The sequence below is a fragment of the Neltuma alba genome, unplaced genomic scaffold (genome assembly GCF_004799145.2).
Source record: "Neltuma alba isolate B1F8T4 unplaced genomic scaffold, ASM479914v2 tig00011854_pilon, whole genome shotgun sequence".
In the NCBI taxonomy this organism is placed as follows: domain Eukaryota; kingdom Viridiplantae; phylum Streptophyta; class Magnoliopsida; order Fabales; family Fabaceae; genus Neltuma; species Neltuma alba.
Genome location: NW_021636459.1, coordinates 1 through 17,826, shown reverse-complemented (window position 1 = coordinate 17,826; position 17,826 = coordinate 1). Strand labels below are relative to the sequence as shown.

Sequence of the window (17,826 nt, the reverse complement as noted above, 5' to 3'; positions counted from 1 at the left end):
TTTTCTTGTCAATGTTTGGCTTAAAAAAGTATTCTCGTTTAATTATTGAATGTTTGATGGGAAGATGAAGAAAAGAACAAATATAATTGCTCGATTATTATGTATAAAGCAAGCATATTGAATAATTTTATAGAACTAATATGTTATGGATAGATCATATAAAACTTGTTACAATCATCGATGTTAGATTAAAGGGGGGCTTATTTTTTTCATATTAAATATTGGATAAATTACATGAGTAATTTAACTTATATTATTTGAATATCGGATATATCTGATTTGATTTAAATATGTTTAAAGTATAGCTGTATCTGTAGATTAAATTAATATTTAACCCATATTACAAAATATATGATAAAATTTTTAATGAGATTTAAATATAAATCATGTATAATGTGCATGATAATTATCTCATTAATTGAGATAATAAAGACATAACCATAAATCAACTTATGGATAACACAGTATATCTTAAATAAACAAGATATGTATGGACCTGTTGGAATAGAGTGAAAATCACTTATAAGCACGTTTCACATAAGTCGAGATAAAATTTCTCTCATATATTTATTTCATATTTGTAAATCACGATTAAAAGCTACTATAAGCTATTCTAAATAGACCCATAATATTTAGCCTTCTCAGAATATTTCTACGCCAATCACTATGAAGAGGCTCTCTTTGTCAACTTATATACGAACAAAAACATTGATGAAGTTAACAATGTCCTGGTATATATAATTACACTCACAGAACATCATTTTTTTCCTTTTAAATCCGATTCGCAAGATGAAAAAGTTACGTGGCGTGTTTTTCATATCATCAAATCCTACATATTGCACAACTAATTATTAATTTCGTCAAAGAGTAGAGAGAGAATACACATGGGAGAAAAAAATTCACTAATTAAAAAAATATCAATAATCTCAGTTAATTAATTCTTACACCAAAAAGCTTCAAACCCTTTTGTGCAACATCTGTTGGAGAATGCAATATTTCCATTCTATCCTCTTCCTTTGTCTCATCTTCTTCATCGTATCTCTTCTTCTGTTCTATTGTTCGAAACTCAACATTTTCTGTGTCTGGCTCTCTCATTTATATTATCTTCATTATAGATCACATCAATCAAATAGAAACTTCACCCCCATAATTATAGGCTCACACTTATAAAATACAATAACATCCTTAGCCTTCAATCTCTTGTCTTTCACAAACCTGTTCCAACCCCTCGTGAACACAAAGCTTTGGCTGCTTCTCCAATAGCAGTACCTAAATTTCCACGACCTCATTAGCTTGTCGTAAAACACAAGCCCAATATCACTATTAATATCCATCATCGTCGTCCCATAATTATTATTACCATTATCATTATTGTCAGCTTCTTCTGTCGTGCCGGAAACGTAAGGGAAATATCTATTCGCATGTTTCTTGGGGATGACGAGCCTATTGAGTTTGCCCACATCACTTGGTGTAAGTTCCTTCTGGAAAAGTTGGGTGCAGGAGAATTTTTCCTCACCGTCATTTCTGGCCCTTGTTATTTGTTCGTCCCCATTTAGGGTTAGGGTTAGAGTTCGGGTGCTTAAGAGAAAAGAAGCAAACTTGGAAGGATAGGTGCCATCTCTGATCATGCTTAGGACTGCTTCGGTGCTGTAATGGCTTTGGAAAAAAGGTTCTTGAACAGTTTGATCATTCCAAGGGAAGTTCCGGTGGTTCGCCGCTCCGGAGCTTAATGGTGGCGCTGTCGTAAGCATGGCTGCTTCTCGTTCGGATTTGAAGGTTCCAAGCCATATTCTTTGGTGGTTTGCGTATATTTGAGCGCCCCAATGACCATTTTGCTGAGGCACTACGCCTTTGAACTTTTGCATATTGTCATTACTTCTAACATTATTCATCCTCTCCTTTCTCTTTGATTTTTGATCACCTTCTAAATTACAAGAAGAAGAAAGAGGGGGGAAAAACTTTTGTTCTCTTTGGTTTGTTTTTTTATAGTTTGATATTTGATCCTGGGGAATGTAACAGACAGCTCCAACATATCAGTGCTGGTTATGATATATTTCGGTTTTGTGTAAATGGTAATTGATAAACTAAACTATATTTGGAAGTCCCGATTAACCAACTCAAATAGGAAACCGAACTCTAGTTCAAACAAAATTTGAAGTTATTACGTTGAGTCTAGTCTGAATTAAGTGCTATTACTTCCTAATTTAGGATATATAACAGGTATATATCTATTTCATTAATTAGTTTTGTCATCATCAAACGTTGTTAATTGCCCTGAATATATCACGCACACTCATGTATCATACATATTCCTGGATGACTGTAACAGTACAACAATTAAAAAACCAAATAAAAAAAAAACAGTGCTTGTTCTAGAGTTTTCAATGATACGTTACAGCATTATGGTTTTGTTGTAAATACCGGCATTACGTGCTACATCAGAATGATATTTGCATATCATTGTTATCAGAATAATATCTGTAATTTAAAAATTTTGAGATCAATCAGATAAGATTTTAAAAAGTATTTTAAATATATGCAATGAGCAATAAATTTAAAACTCAAGTCGTGAAGAGATCCTTCTAATTTGTATTGATAATATTTTTATGGGGCCTTCACTTATCATTCTCTTTACTTGAATAATATATATAAGGCACACCAAAGGCCCTTAGTTCATGTAGATCCCTATATTTTATATGATGGATGGTTTGTAATCTATCATTATACATACGATCGTATTTTGACTGGACAATTTAAGTAAAGAAAATTAAAAGGAAAATGGCAATCATTCAAATACGAGAGATTACTTTAATTTATAAAATTTCATGTGTCATAGAAAATGGCATCCTTACAACAGTAAACTATATTTCAAATATAAGAGACATCCAAGGAGCTATACTAGGAGTGTTTGTTAGGAATTTTAAACTTAAATTGCATGCAATGGAGGACATAGGAATTTGTCCATTTAGTTTAATTTTTAAAATTTAATTTGAATGATTTGGATTTTATCTTTTTTACGTTTTTATCTTAAAAAAATGAGATAGAAAATAGATATAATTTTTTAATCTCAACTTTAAAAAAATAAAAATACTAAAGATGCCGTTGACAAGTTGAATAGTTCAAAAAATATGCACATCTCGCATGGTTTTCTCCCGAAATGTAGAAGACATGCCCGTCATATCACAAGCTTCTCTGCGAACCCTTATACTTAGGAGTGTTTGTTATAAAAGCCCCATCGGCTTCAACATCTGACCACACATATACTTTTCTAGCTTCAGTATATACAGGGCCTCAGGTTTCTGTTGCGAATATTGAAGCAGAAGGAGGAAGAAGAAAGAAGAAGAAGAAAGGGGTTTCATCAAAAACACATTGCGCTTTGCTAGCTAGCTAGTGGGAGTCTCTCTTGTTCCTTCTCACCATAAATGTCAAAAGGTCTGAACCCATCATCGAACGGGACGTCGTTTATATTGGCTTTTGTAATCTATCTCTCTCCGTTCCGTTGCCGGATTTTGATACCATTCCGGAGGAGTTCACTCTTTCTGTCACCAAGTTTCGCAAAAGGTTTGTTCACTACAGCTTTACTAACATTCTTTATACTTGTTATCACATTATATTGTTAATACATTTGGGTAACACAGATAGTTTCGTTAATGTTTGATAATAAATAATCGATATATCTGAGAATTGTGTTCGAGTTCTTACCTACTTTATTCTGTCATGATCCAATATCTGTCAAATACCTTATAGGGAATACCGTGTGGCGTGTGCTGAACAAAATTTGTATAAAACTGAGTTGATGTCATCATCAATTCTTGAAAGATGAAATTGTTTTATGTTTGGATAAGGACTGTGTATTTAATATTTATGATGTTGTGTGATCATTTTAGCTATAAATCCATCATCTTTCTGCCAAAGTCATTGGTCATTTTTGCATGCACGGATGTTTACCTTTAATTTTCTCAGTTTTGTGGACTTTCTTGCATTTTCCTGTAGACTTGGAGATAGATTAAAGGTTGCATTTTTTTGTTTTGGGTTAAGTGGACTTGACTTTTCTGTGTATTTAATATTTATGATGTTGTGTGCTCGTTTTAGCCATAAATCCATCATCTTTCTGCCAAAGTCATTGGTCATTTTTGCATGCACGGATGTTTACCTTTAATTTTTCTCAGGTTCTGTGGACTTTCTTGCATTTTCTGTAGACTTGGAGATAGATTTAAAGGTTGCATTTTTTTTGTTTTGGGGATTAAGTGGATTTATATATTTAGGGACCTGACTTTTGTTTTGTCTATTCAGATTTTTTATGTAGTTTCTCCCTTTTTTCCCATTGATATTTTTCCCAGGCAGGATTCAGAAGCGAAGCTTTTACATCTTTGTAGGCCCAACCAGTAGTCAGGTCTTTGCTGCATGTATCGCATTGTTTAGACAAACAACTCGGTGGACAATTATTAGAAGTAAAACGGAGCTTCTATCATTGATAAGACCATGTTAAATTTTATTTCACAAGTAAATTTTCAAAATCAAAAGAAGTTTTTTTCCTTGTTGGTTAAATTATATATTGAAGCTTTAGGTGAAAATTCTTTCAAGAGTAATCATATATATTTATGTATGTGTATATATGATTAGTCCTTAAATTATTAGATTATATAAATTTAATCTCTGTATACAGAATGTTAGTTTAGTCGTCTTTCGTTGAAGTTTCACCACACAATTCCAAAATGTGATAGATATGTCAGATGACGAAATATATGGAGAAAACAGAAGGCTTGAAAGGGACAAGAGGAGGAAAACCCCCTCTCACTGATGCCAATGTTTGTTAGGCAGAAGCCAACCTTCAGCGTTTTGTGGCACAGACTCTTTCATTCTATTTATCAAGAGTTTTAACACTTCTCTTCCTTACTCGCCATTATTCTTTCCCAATTTGCCATTCCCTCCTTTTCTTTCCCATTATAATCCTAATGCTTTCCTTCTCTCTCTACCTCTTATCAATCGTAAAGCCAATTTGAAAATGATGTCTCGCCGTGTCTTTTGCCTTCATCTTTCCTATATATTGCATGCTAGTATGGCTCACTTCTTATCAACCTTCTTCTTTTCTTCTTCCTCTATTTTTCGTCTTCTCTTATATCTCTATACTCATCATTCCCTGTTTCTTGTAAGTGTTTGTATTTCTCAGTATGCTATTATTTCCTTATTAGCATCATATCTTAGACTTATTTTTACCACATGTTGATCTTCTCTATTCCTATGTTCTTCCTTGCTTTTCTTGATTTTGTAGCATCATGTCATTTTTCGAGGCTTCTGTAGGCTTAGTACTGAGAAATGGCCTGCTCCAAAATCAGTTTCTTTTCCTTGTTGTTTTTGGGTCAGTTATTAGTTTAAAGCAGAGTTTGTTCAACTATTGCAGATGGAACCAGAAATGGCCCCTCCATGCCCCGCCAGCTCCATTGAAGTTGCTGAACTCCAGGTTAGTAATCCTTGCTGTTTGAAGAAGGTCAATTCAACACATCAATAGGAGATTCCACTATTTACTCTATATGACAAAACTCACACGTCAGAATAGTTGGAATTGTAGTTTCAATTTGCTTCTTAGTGATGGTGATGGAAGAGGTTCTGGTACGTAGTGGGTACTGGATATCCTATAATACAACAAAAAGCATTTATTCAATCACCTACAGCCATTACTTTTCCTATTTCATTTTCTCTAAAAATCCAATTTTTATGTGGAATCATATCATACACTAAATTGTTAGTTCAAATCACTCTAAATGATTTGTTTTCCTTTTGAGGGAAGCCACTTTTGTCAATACAAAATATCTAATCTCCGCACCAGTATGCAAGAAATATATACACAAGTTATTCAGTAGGAGGTAGCTACAAAATTTTGAATGAATTTCATAATCTCATAATGACTCGGGTGTTAAATTTTGTAGCAATCATTTCACAGAAAATGTGTGTGGTGTGTGTGTTTTTGAATTTATTGTAATTATATTTTCATTGTTGTTCGGTCAGTTGAATGATTAACCACAGGCTACAAACTACTTAATTATACTTGATTCCTGGGACCTCAAGGAAGACTTATTTTACATATATCATAATTGAAGTCTATTGCGTCAAATATATACTGCCAAAAAAATTTACATGGCAAAAAGTAACTGGTTTGTGTCTATAATGATCCTAATTTTATCCTCTAAAATACCACATTTTCATTTTTTATGCAAGACATTTTCACAATTTGATTCTTCTACTTTAAAAATTTGTTGCAGGAAAATCGACAGGCAAAGGAAGAAAATGATGGCTGCAGGGACCAGTCTTCTGGGGGAGAAAGTTGCAAAATTGTTGAGAAGAATGCAGGAGGGTGGAAAATTGCAAGCATCTTGCTAGGTACCAATAAAAACCATTGATCATTACATCTTTTAAATTTCAAGAACTACAATCCAGAAAATGACGATTATTGAGCTGTTTATGCATTTGTTTGATTGCCTCTTTTTTTCTTCCCACCCTTTTTTGCTTAGCTCTTACCCATTAATTTTATCATTAAACATCATTTATTTCAAGTTTTTTCCCTCATCATTTTGTTCTATGCAGTGAATCAGGCACTAGCAACACTAGCTTTCTTCGGAGTTGGAGTGAACTTGGTCTTGTTTTGACCAGGGTTCTTGGTCAAAATAATGCTGAAGCTGCCAATAATGTCAGCAAGTGGACTGGAACAGTTTACATGTTCTCACTGATTGGGGCCTTCCTTAGTGATTCTTACTGGGGTCGATTCTTAACCTGCTCAATCTTTCAGCTCATTTTGTTCTGGTAATATATCTCACAATTTTTTGTAACCTTAATTTAACAAATTCTGGAACTATCTAATTGCTAACAAGCTTCATGTGTGTCTGAACTCTGTTGTTTAATAGGGACTGGGCTGTTGTCTTTATCATCATGGCTTTTCTTGATCAAACCAGTTGGCTGTGGTGCTGAAGAAAAAACCTTGTAGTCCTCCATCCTCGATGGGAGTTAGTACCTTCTACTTGTCCATATATCTAGTGGCATTTGGCTATGGAGGGCACCAACCTACTTTAGCTACATTTGGCGCAGACCAATATGATGAGAAAATTCCTAACAGATGAGATCAAAGGAAGCTTTCTTCTGCTACTTTTACTTTGCTCTCAATGTTGGGTCCTTGTTCTCCAACACCATACTAGTGTGTGTACTTGAGGATTCAGGACACTGGACTCTGGGTTTTGGGGCGTCACTGGCATCTGCTATATAGCTTTTGTGTTATACTTGGCTGGAACTCCATGGTATAGGTATGTGAAAGCAAGTGGCAACCCCGTGATGAGAGTTGCTCAGGTGTTTATGGCTGCTGGTAGGAAGTGTGGTATTGATTCATCAAAGGCTGAAGCACTTTATGAGGTTGAAGGTCCAGGATCTGCTATAAAAGGGAGCAGGAAGATTCAGCACACCGATGAATTCAAGTAAGTCTTTGAGATTTGGTAGCAAATTATGCAATAATCATTGTTCCCTTTTATAGGCATTGTTCCCTTTTATAGGCATTCTGATGAAACCAAAACCATACGGCTGCTGACCAATTTTATGGCAAAAAAATAAGTTGCCTGATTGCAAGATTATGACCTAAAACCAAAAAAGCACAGTTACATGATCATGGAAATGCTGGAAGTTTCCTTTATTTATGGCCATCTGATTTTTATGTGTGAAGGGGCACCACATCGCTCTGAGTTCGAAAATCCCGGTTTTCTTAGTTTTAATTTGACTATCGCATGTTTCAAGTTTGTGAACTGTGCATAAATTTAGTTATGATACATGTATCAACATTGCAAACAAGCAACTAGCTCCTCCATTAATGTGAGTCTTAATCTTTAAGATTGGTCCGACCTCAAGCCTTTATCTGTAACCAAAAGAGAACCTTATATTACTAATTTATGTTCGTTAGGTTCTTGGACAATGCTGCGACAGTCACAGAGGAAGACGTGAATAAGCCAAAGAATCCATGGAGGCTTTGTACTGTAACTCAAGTTGAGGAAGCCAAATGCGTCCTGAGAATGTTACCAGTTTGGCTCTGCACCATAATTTACTCCGTTGTGTTTACCAGATGGCTTCTCTTTTCGTTGAGCAGGCGCGATGTCATGAACTCCTACATCGGAGATTTTCACTTACCAGCAGCCAGATGTCTGTTTTTGATATCTGTAGTGTTCTTGTATGCACAGGAATCTACCGCCAGATCCTAGTTCCATTAGCTGGAAGACTAATTGGTAACCCCAAGGGACTAACTGAGCTTCAAAGAATGGGAATTGGCATAATTATTGGAATGCTTGCCATGATTGCAGCTGGTACTACTGAGATCATGAGGCTAAGACACGTCACTCCTGGGAAGAAAATCAGTTCCATGAGCATATTTTGGCAGGTGCCACAATATGTTCTGGTAGGTGCTTCAGAGGTTTCATGTACGTTGGTCAGTTGGAATTCTTTAATGGGCAAGCCCCAGATGGAATAAAGAGCTTGGGAGTTCACTGTTGGCTTCAATATCTCTTGGAAACTTTGTGAGTAGCATGCTGGTGAATATAGTGATGGCAATTACAGCAAAAGGTAACGACCCTGGGTGGATTCCAAATAACTTGAACGAAGGACACATGGACAGGTTTTTCTTCCTCATTGCAATTCTATCTGCTGTTGATTTTGCCTTTTACTTGTTCTGTGCTAAGTGGTACAAGAGCATCGGTGTTTATGAAAGTGAGGGAGAAGGAAGAACATTGAGCTTGGGGTTCAAGTGGATGGTGATGACCATGATAAAGTGATCAGCAGAGTTTGATGAGATTCAAATGTTTTGAAAATTATTCTTGTTTTATATTCTTGTTTTCATTTTTTTTTTCCTTCCTCAATAGCAGAAAGCATGACCACCTCAACTTTTCAATATAGTTGGTGGGGTGATTGCTTTCATGATGATGTTATTTGGAGAAATCCGGTAGAACACCGCCGAACTGTTTTGGCCATTTGGTTTTTTATTCCCTGTAAATGCTCTAAAACTGTCATAAATGAGAATAAATCACAATACAGTATCTCATTTCTCTCTTCTGAAGGACACATCCCCCCGGGGGGGGGGGGACTGTGAAAAAGCTAAAAGACTAACTCATGAGATAGACACAGAACCTGTATGGATCTGTAGACATTTATTTCTGGTTAATTTGACTAGAACGGTGTTAGATGGAACTTAGATATGAAAGAAACTTCATGTGTCGTCGACAGCTACATTACCACAAATATTAAGGTGGATTTCTAAAATACATCTTTCTAACAGTATATAATGAACGAATCATCCTCGATATTTCCGCATCAGTCTTTCTCACTACCAGAAACCCCATTGACAAGACTCTTCAACGCTATTCTTTCTAAAGAAGTGAAACATCACATATAATTCAGTTACATATAGAGATAGAGACAAGGGAAGGAGGCTGTATTGATTCAGGAGGAAAAAAAGAAAAAAGGAAATGAATAGGAGAATGAATATCTAAGGCATCTCATTAGGCCAAGAATCCCTGTTACAAGTATCATGCTGATCGATGGCAGTGTACGAAGAATGCCAGTTACAATGCGAACTTGCTCAGAAAGTTGGGCTTCAAATTTTATAGAATTTAAAAGACTAGAAAAGCTTTTCTAGTCTTGGTCTTATCTAAAAGCTTACCTTCCATGAAAATAACAGAAACTTTTAAATTAATAGAAGTGCATGAAGGCGGGACCCAGTGAGCTGATCCTTTCACGGCGAGATTCAAGGCCACTGAAAGTCACAGATTCGTGTGAATTAATAGTAGTAAATAATAATTGAGAAATTACGAAATTAATTATTAAAAAAATCTTACAAAAAGTGCAATATACTGAAATAACCACTAGTGTATGTTGACTTTTAGTTATTACTACCCGATCTTAATTATAAGACCTTGTTGATAGACTATAAATGATGTTTTATAATTAGGATCTATAAACGATGTCTTATAATTAAGAACGAAGGTAGTAGATTGCTTATGTAAAATTGCACGCAAGTTTTCTTTAATAATTTGGTGGAATACGCTGTCCACTGACTGCCACGTAGCTTTCCCAGACGATATGAAACATCCCAAATAAATGCAAGCAATGTGAGGCAGAGACAAGGTTGGGGTGCCAGATTGCCACATGAAGGGGTGAATGAATCCAACCTCACGTCAACGTTGGACTGAGAGAAGGAGCCATGTCCAAATCAAGGGACCCAAAGCAACCCACTTTTTTGTTTTCTGGTTTTTGAACTACAATTGGATCTCATGCTTTGTCATCGAGCCGACCCTTTTGCAACTTATTATTATAAAGAAAATAAAATTAAAATAAGTTTGTGATCTTGTTTGTGTGACACTATGACAGGCCATTAATTGAAGGGTCATGTCAATTCAACCATAAAAACAACTATTTAATTAAAGTCCATGTTCGGGTCTTTTAGGAGTGTACGGATTTTGATGAGGGGTAAAATAGAATATAAAGAAAATACGCCACTTTATTACTTGAGAATAATATGTAATAATATTAGATCATTATAAATCAGTCAGCCGCAACAATTGATATGGGGATTAATTTAAAATTTTGAAGCCTTAGTCATAAAATAGGAGTCACACTGAGTTCACATCATGGTGAAATATATATATATATTATATTTTTGCTAAGCATGGGTATATTCCTATTGGGGACAATCTTATTCAAGGCATTGTTAGGCACTAAACGTGGACCCTCTCTTAGCGAGGATTCAAAAATTGGTTTTTCACGTTGTGAGAGACTACTCTTTCTGCTAAACCCTAACCCTGATATGGTGAATATTTTGACAAAAGTGATGGCCAGATAAGAAAAGTAAAGAGAAAAATACAAAAAGCTCCACATTTAATCCTAGAATAATCGTGGCCCGGGGGAAAAAAACAAAAGGCAAAACGTGATGGTCATAAGGTATTGGGCCAGAATAGGGCCCAATGGGAAGCCCGACATGAACATGTGTCGCAACTTTAACTGCCCGATTCATCAGCAAAATCAAGCAGATTTCGCTTGCAGAACTTGTCTGTCGAAATTTTTCTCAAACACAAGAGAATTTGTGAATAAATCAAATCAGATTAGACTTTATTTTTATACGGTGAGGAAGTGAATACGAAAAACCTTTTGCATGGCTTTCATTACATTAAAAAAATAGAAAATAATTTTATTTGAAAATGACACGTCTAAACGTGAGATTAACAATATTTTCCTGATACATAACAAAAAGTAGCATGTACAAATTAAAAATGATCATAATTTTTTGAAAATGACAAGTCTAAAACTTGAGATTAACAAGTGTTTCTCCTGATACATAATCTAAATGTGAGATTATGTAATCTAAACTTGAGATTAACAATATATCTTACTGGAAAATGACACATCTAAACGTGAAAAGACTTGTTAATTGTATATAAAATATAAAACTAGAGCCTTATTTTAATATAAAATAAGCTTATCCTTGTAATTGTAATTAAGTAATTAAGGCAAGAATGAGCCTTTTGAGTGTAATACAAAGACAACAATGCGGTGCTGCGAATATTGATCTTTTAAAAAAATGGAATTATTTGGTATTTTTCTGTCATTAAATACTATCTAGTATGCTGTTATTGTACTTTTTATCGGACAACTAACCCATTTTTTTTAATTAAAAAAAGAGGGGATTCCAACAAAAAGACGTGTTATTTTCCAGTGAAGACATATTGTTAATCTCAATTTAGATTATGTATTTCATGTTTAGATCATGTATCAGGAGAAGACACATTATTAATCTCAAGTTTAGACTTGTCATTTCCAGTAAAGATGTGTCATTTTCAAATAATATTGTCATTTTAATTAATGTACATGTTACTTCTTGTTATGTATCAGGAAAAGGCATATTGTTAATCTCACGTTTAGACGTGTCATTTGCCAGTAAAAACGTGTCATTTTCAAATAAATTATTGTCATTTTTAATTAATATATGCTACTTCTTATTATGTATCAGGAAAAGTTACTTTTTAATATCAAATCTAGACTTGTTATTTCTCAGTTAAGACTGGTCATCCTCAGGTAAATTATTGTCACGGGGCTGAAGTCACAGTAAAAGAGTCAACTTATATTTTTGTTTGCATTATAAAGTTAACAAGTCTTTGATGGCCCAATGGTTATCTATCATTTGTTAGTCTAATGAAGGGGTTGTGGGATCAAATCCCATCCCCACCATTTCTTACAATATTCTCCCATACAAAAAAAAAACACTGTTACAAAAAAAAAAAACTCCACCGACAGCTACTAGCTGAGTTTTTTTAAAAATAAAAAAAAAAAACAAAAGGCATTTTGTCATTACTGAATTTTAAAATTCTAGTTTGGGAAGGACTTCCCTCTCTGTCATTACATTTCCTTAGCTTCCCAAATTGAAATTTCATAAATTCCACCTTCTTTATCTGTCATTTTCCATAAATCAAATCAGATTAGACTTTATTTTTATACGCGTTGAGGAAGTGAATATGAAAAACCTTTGCATGGCTTTCATTTGCTTCCCGAGCCATTTTTAAGGGACTCCATTTCTGATGCAGAGACTACTTAAGTCCACTCAGATAAAATTACACTGTCGAATATCCATTTCTTCTCACTATTAAAGCAATGCTAACTCATCTATTTTGAATCACGGGAGTATCATATTTAGATACTGATCAGGAAAACAGGAGAATAGAATCTCTGGCTAAAAAAAAAAAAAAAGAAAGAAAACAGAGAGAAGGGCACGTAATAAGTTCGATTTAAACAAGAAAAAGGGAAAGGGACGCTATAAAATTGTAAAAAAAATATGCAATGGAAAAACAAACAAAACATTAATAAAAACTTTCAACACTATTTCTCATTTTTAAAATCAGACTAATTAAATTCGTTTCACTCCTTTTCCTACAAACCAAACAAATAATAGTAATTAATAAAAATTAAGTATTGACTAGGTGTTAATTTAATAATTTTATAAAAATAATGATTGTTTTTGAAAATGGTAGTGTTTAAAATGCATGAAATAAAATTGTATAAGTAATCACAGATGAATAAAAATTCATAGATAACAACATTTTCTATGGTATTTGTTATAACGCTTATCAGTTATAGAAAGCGATTATTTTAGTCTATAAATTCATGCTCATGTAAATTGAAAAAACCGAAACATACGTTTGGGTGTTTGTTTGCCACTGCTTTGCTTCAGAATTTGTTGTTTCATACCATTGTATTAGCATTTATTTTTCTTTAAAATTTATTGACCCATCATATTGACAATATATATCAACAATTCATTTTATTCCCACATAAATTATTTTAAAATATATCATTTCATGGCATATTAATAATATAAACAACTTATTTTTCTTGAGCTTAACATATATTATACTGTTAATACCACAAGGATAGTATTTTCACCTAAAATTGACATTCTTGTGTATGTCTTACACCCAACAATGTCATATAAGCTCTTCATTTTGAACAAAATTTGAGATAGATTGAATTATTTACAAATTGCGGTTAACTTAATCATTCTTTTTTATGTATTTCACACCACTGGAGTATTGGTATCGTGTGCCAGGTTTATTTGATAAAGAGAGGTCGACTGGTTGGCAAAATAAAGAAAGAAGAAATAAAAGGAAAAGAACGAAGGGGGGGAAAAAAAAAGATAAAGCGCGAGCGCCCCTTAGAAGTCTTTGAATAATATGAAATTGAAAAAAAAGAAAAAACAAAAAGACAGCTCATCAAAAGGATGTCCGTTGATCAATAATTTCTACAGTTCAATTTACCTGAATTTTTTATTATAGAAAACAGAAAGATTAAAAACGTTTTTCAAAAACCTCTTTGGATAGTATATAAAACAGAAAGAAGAAAAAAAAACAAAAAAGGAGCTAATGAGAAAAAAGCCCATTCATCGATAATCACCGTAATCCATTTCCTTACGTGCACCAAATCGGATTCGGAAGGGCACAATCCATCCAAATAAATGAAAAATACTTGTTACATATACCTTCTCGAAAAAATTGTGCGCGTAAGTTCTTATACACAAGAATTTAGAGCTTATAATTTGGAATTTCTTATTCCACTATATATATTCCCTCAAAAAAATGATACAAAATAATAAAATTTATTTTTATATGAGATATGAAGATAATATAATCACTGGAACACATTATTGAATATTTTTTAGAATTAAAAAAATCATATATACTCCTCTAGTTCTATTTATATGGCAGAGAGAGAAGATTTTTCTTAGTTCTACTTATAAGTCACTTCATTAAAGTTTTAGCATGAATGTACCATTTATTTTTCATTTATTATAGTAATATAAATTTTTTAAAAAAATGTATATATTAAATAGAAGTTAAATTGGAGTAAATTAGAAAGTTATTATATTCTAACAAAGAGTTTATACAGTTTAAGATTTTTTTTATTTGTATGAAATATGTTGGAAATACAGTGGAGTACTACTTCTTGAAGCGCATTTATTAGCTAATTTTTAAAACTCAGTGTACTTAATGATGGTTAAGGAAAATGCAAGCATTTTTCCGCGTAAATAAAACAGTGCATTCAATGACTATTAATTATTGAGATTTGAGAGACAGCGAGGATTTTGACGACATCCAAAACATTCATAGTTGAAATATTACTATTGGTCCCTTTGCTGTGGCAATCAATTTCTTTCCATAAATCCCACCAATGGGAGGATTCCTTCTCATGATGACACATAACCCTGGTCTGAATCTGCAGAAACCGCATTGGCCTATAATGAATTTCTTCTTTTCCAGCCAATGTACCAATTTAATATAAAATGCACTACCTTCTTCCAAGTAATTCAAACATATCATTTGCTTTTTCTTCTCCATTTCTGAGGTACAATGGCCATGCCTCTCCTTGTCTCTTCCAGTTCTAACAACCAGAAGCAACTTGGCTTCACTCTTTCCTCCAGCAACTACAGAAACAGAAGCTCTCTCTTTTTCCCAGCTTCATCAATGGAGGAGCTGAGCCTGTAATGAACAATGGGGTCTCTTTCAATTACTCCAACCAGACCAACAGAAGTCTCTCTGCTGGGCCTAGCATCGATGGAGGTGATCGACAAGTCATCAATGGGGTCTCTTTGAATTTCTCCAACAGTATACACAGAGGTCTCACTCTGGTTCCAAGCTTCAATGATTATGAACGAGTCATGAACAATGGAATCTCTTCCAATTATTCTTCTAACCTGCAAGAGACGGCTTTTCTGTTTCAAGCAGCAATCATAGAAACAGATGCCTCTCTATTGTTCCAAGCTTCAATGATTACGAGCCAGTTATGAATACTGGGGTCTCTTCCAGCTATTCCAACCAGCAGAAGCTTGGCTTTTTTGTTTCAAGAAGCAACCTTATAAACAGAAGCCTCTCTCTCGTTCCAAGCTTCAATGACCATGAACCAGTCATGAACAATGGGATCTCTCACAATTATTCTGACCGCTAGAGCTTGGATTCCTGTTTCAAGCAGAAACCATCAAAACAGAAGCCTCTGTCTTGTGCCAAGCTTCAAATTAGAGGTGGGCCAGTGAATATGATAGAGAGGAGAAGCAGCTTTGTGAGAAATTACCGTTTTTTCTTATTCAGCAAGGCTTCTGGCCACTCGAGAGATTCTAAGAGCTCGTCTCATATCTGCTTTCTCCACCAGACGTCGTCTGGTCCCTAGTTTCAGTTCTCAAACCAATCTTAATTACTCACAGCAACGTAGAGCGAGAATCACCATAACAGAGCTTAATGAAGAAGCATGCTCAGATGATAATCAATCCAGAAGCAATTATAATGGAGCTCTTGTTATTGCTCCTACTCCTGTGAGTGTTTGTTATCCTTCTGCAACAAATAATGAGAACGATGTTGACAATGATGATGGTATAACTCATAGTCTTCCTTGTAAGAAATATGGGCCCTACACATGCCCAAGGTGTTTTGGAAAGTTTCCAACGTCACAGACCTTTGCGGCTCACGTGAGCTGTCATTACAAGTATGAAACTAAAGCTCAGAGGAGGAGGAGGCTTATGGCCAAAATCAGAAGAAGAAATCTCCGCCTTCACCACTCAAGGGAGGGAATAACTCTTCTTCCCGCAAAACCAGTTGCTCAGCCCGAACCACCAACATGGCTGAAGCAGAGGGCCAAGGTGAGGGAGCAGTATCTAAAGTCCAAATCAAGGAAGAACCTGCCGATTTTAAGTCAAATGTGTCATGGACTGGATCTATCAAGTATTAATGTTTTCCTTCTCTCTGTAACGTCCTCCTTCCCTTTTTTCTTTTTTCTTTTCTCCCCCTTCTTTTGGGCATTAGGTCTATCTGCAGTGTCCGTTTTGTATGGTCGGCTGATGTTTACTGCTTTTATGAAGTTCATCCATAATCTTCTTAAACCGTGTGTTCTAAACATAGGAAAATCGCATCTTATTCCTATGGATAAATTAGAAGCTGAAATTTGAACCTGAAAAGAGAAAGAACATTGACAACTAAGTAAAAGGTGTTTGACCCTCGAAGCAGTATTATATTTAGAAAATATGCTGATCTTAATCGTCGTGACCTTGCCAAACGGGAACGTGACCAAATACACAGCATGACCCAACTAAATCTGGCGTATTCAAGAAGATCGAAATACAGTTTGCCCAAAAAGTTCCCCGTCAATAAAAATCACAAATATCTATACATAAACTCTTCGGATATTTTCAATGACCTTGGGTCGGATTTTTCCCCGTTCGGATAACTTTGTTGGCAGAGAGGGATCTACAATGTTGAGAATAACAGGGGATTTTCAGAAGTAGCATGCAATTGCATTTCCCAGCAGCGTTACAAATCCACGCCAGAAATATCGCGTGCAGCTGCTTTGCAGTCCACGTCACATCAAGTAGTTTAAGAAGAGGACCATTAATATCTTCTGCCATAGTCGTCAAAAGTGTTCTGCATTCTATAATATACAAGTCACATCATAAGAGAAGAGAGAGAGAGAGAAGAATAAAACCTCTGTATATTTAATGATAGCGCTCTTGCATAAATTCATCATCATGTGAAGTATTCTTCCCATACCACGTTCCATCAATAGCTGCATTGTGAATTCAACTGAAGGGAAAGTTGTCAAACCTGGTATTTTGCTGAAGTTAAAGCAAGCACAATGAAGCAAGAATCCTCAGTTCAAGTTCCCCATTTTCCAGGACTTCTACTATCTCAGAAATGACGGCTAAGAAGGCAGAGAGTTGTAATCCAGAGTCATATTGCTGCAGTAGAAAGCGAGGAGCTCAACCAAGAGACAGTTACCAACACATGTTGACCAAATCTGGATGTCTAGAGTCTAAACATTTAGAGATAGAATTCAAAAATGGACTCTCTCCATCACCGATCATTGATTCTAACAAGTTCACCAACCATTCTTTGCTCCGTTTCTTCTTCCTTTTCCTATCATTTTAGTTAAAAATATCAGGCATGTGACATCAAGTAACTTGTGTAAGCAACGACAGTTACTTGATAACATAAAAGAGTTGTTCTGGATTTGATTCACATTGAAATTCTAGTAGCAGTCGCTTGCTATCGACAGAAAAAAAGTATATCATCATTCGTCCATGGTATAGTAATTGAAAGGGGTCGCAATAGAATCGATAATTCAACTTCCATGAGGAAGGGACTAAAGAATAAGGACCTAAGATCAAAGTTTATCAGTACATTGGTAGTGTATAATTGGAATATTAACAGTAATTATGCGCATCAGATAAATGTCAAGGAGGCGTTATGTTTCATCAATATGGATATAATACAAAGATGA

At 34.8% G+C, this 17,826-nt stretch overlaps 1 protein-coding gene and 1 pseudogene across 1 annotated transcript; one reads left to right on the top strand and one right to left on the bottom strand.

Moving 5' to 3' along the window:
- Window positions 1–1,121: 1,121 nt before the first annotated feature.
- On the bottom strand, window positions 1,122–1,892 carry LOC114718605 (AP2/ERF and B3 domain-containing transcription factor At1g51120-like). The gene is given in 3 exon segments (XM_028903974.1): window positions 1,122–1,710; window positions 1,712–1,748; window positions 1,751–1,892. Coding segments are annotated over 3 exon segments (768 nt in total).
- A 3,109-nt stretch (window positions 1,893–5,001) lies between these two features.
- On the top strand, window positions 5,002–9,064 carry LOC114718626 (protein NRT1/ PTR FAMILY 7.1-like; annotated as a pseudogene).
- Window positions 9,065–17,826: the final 8,762 nt, after the last annotated feature.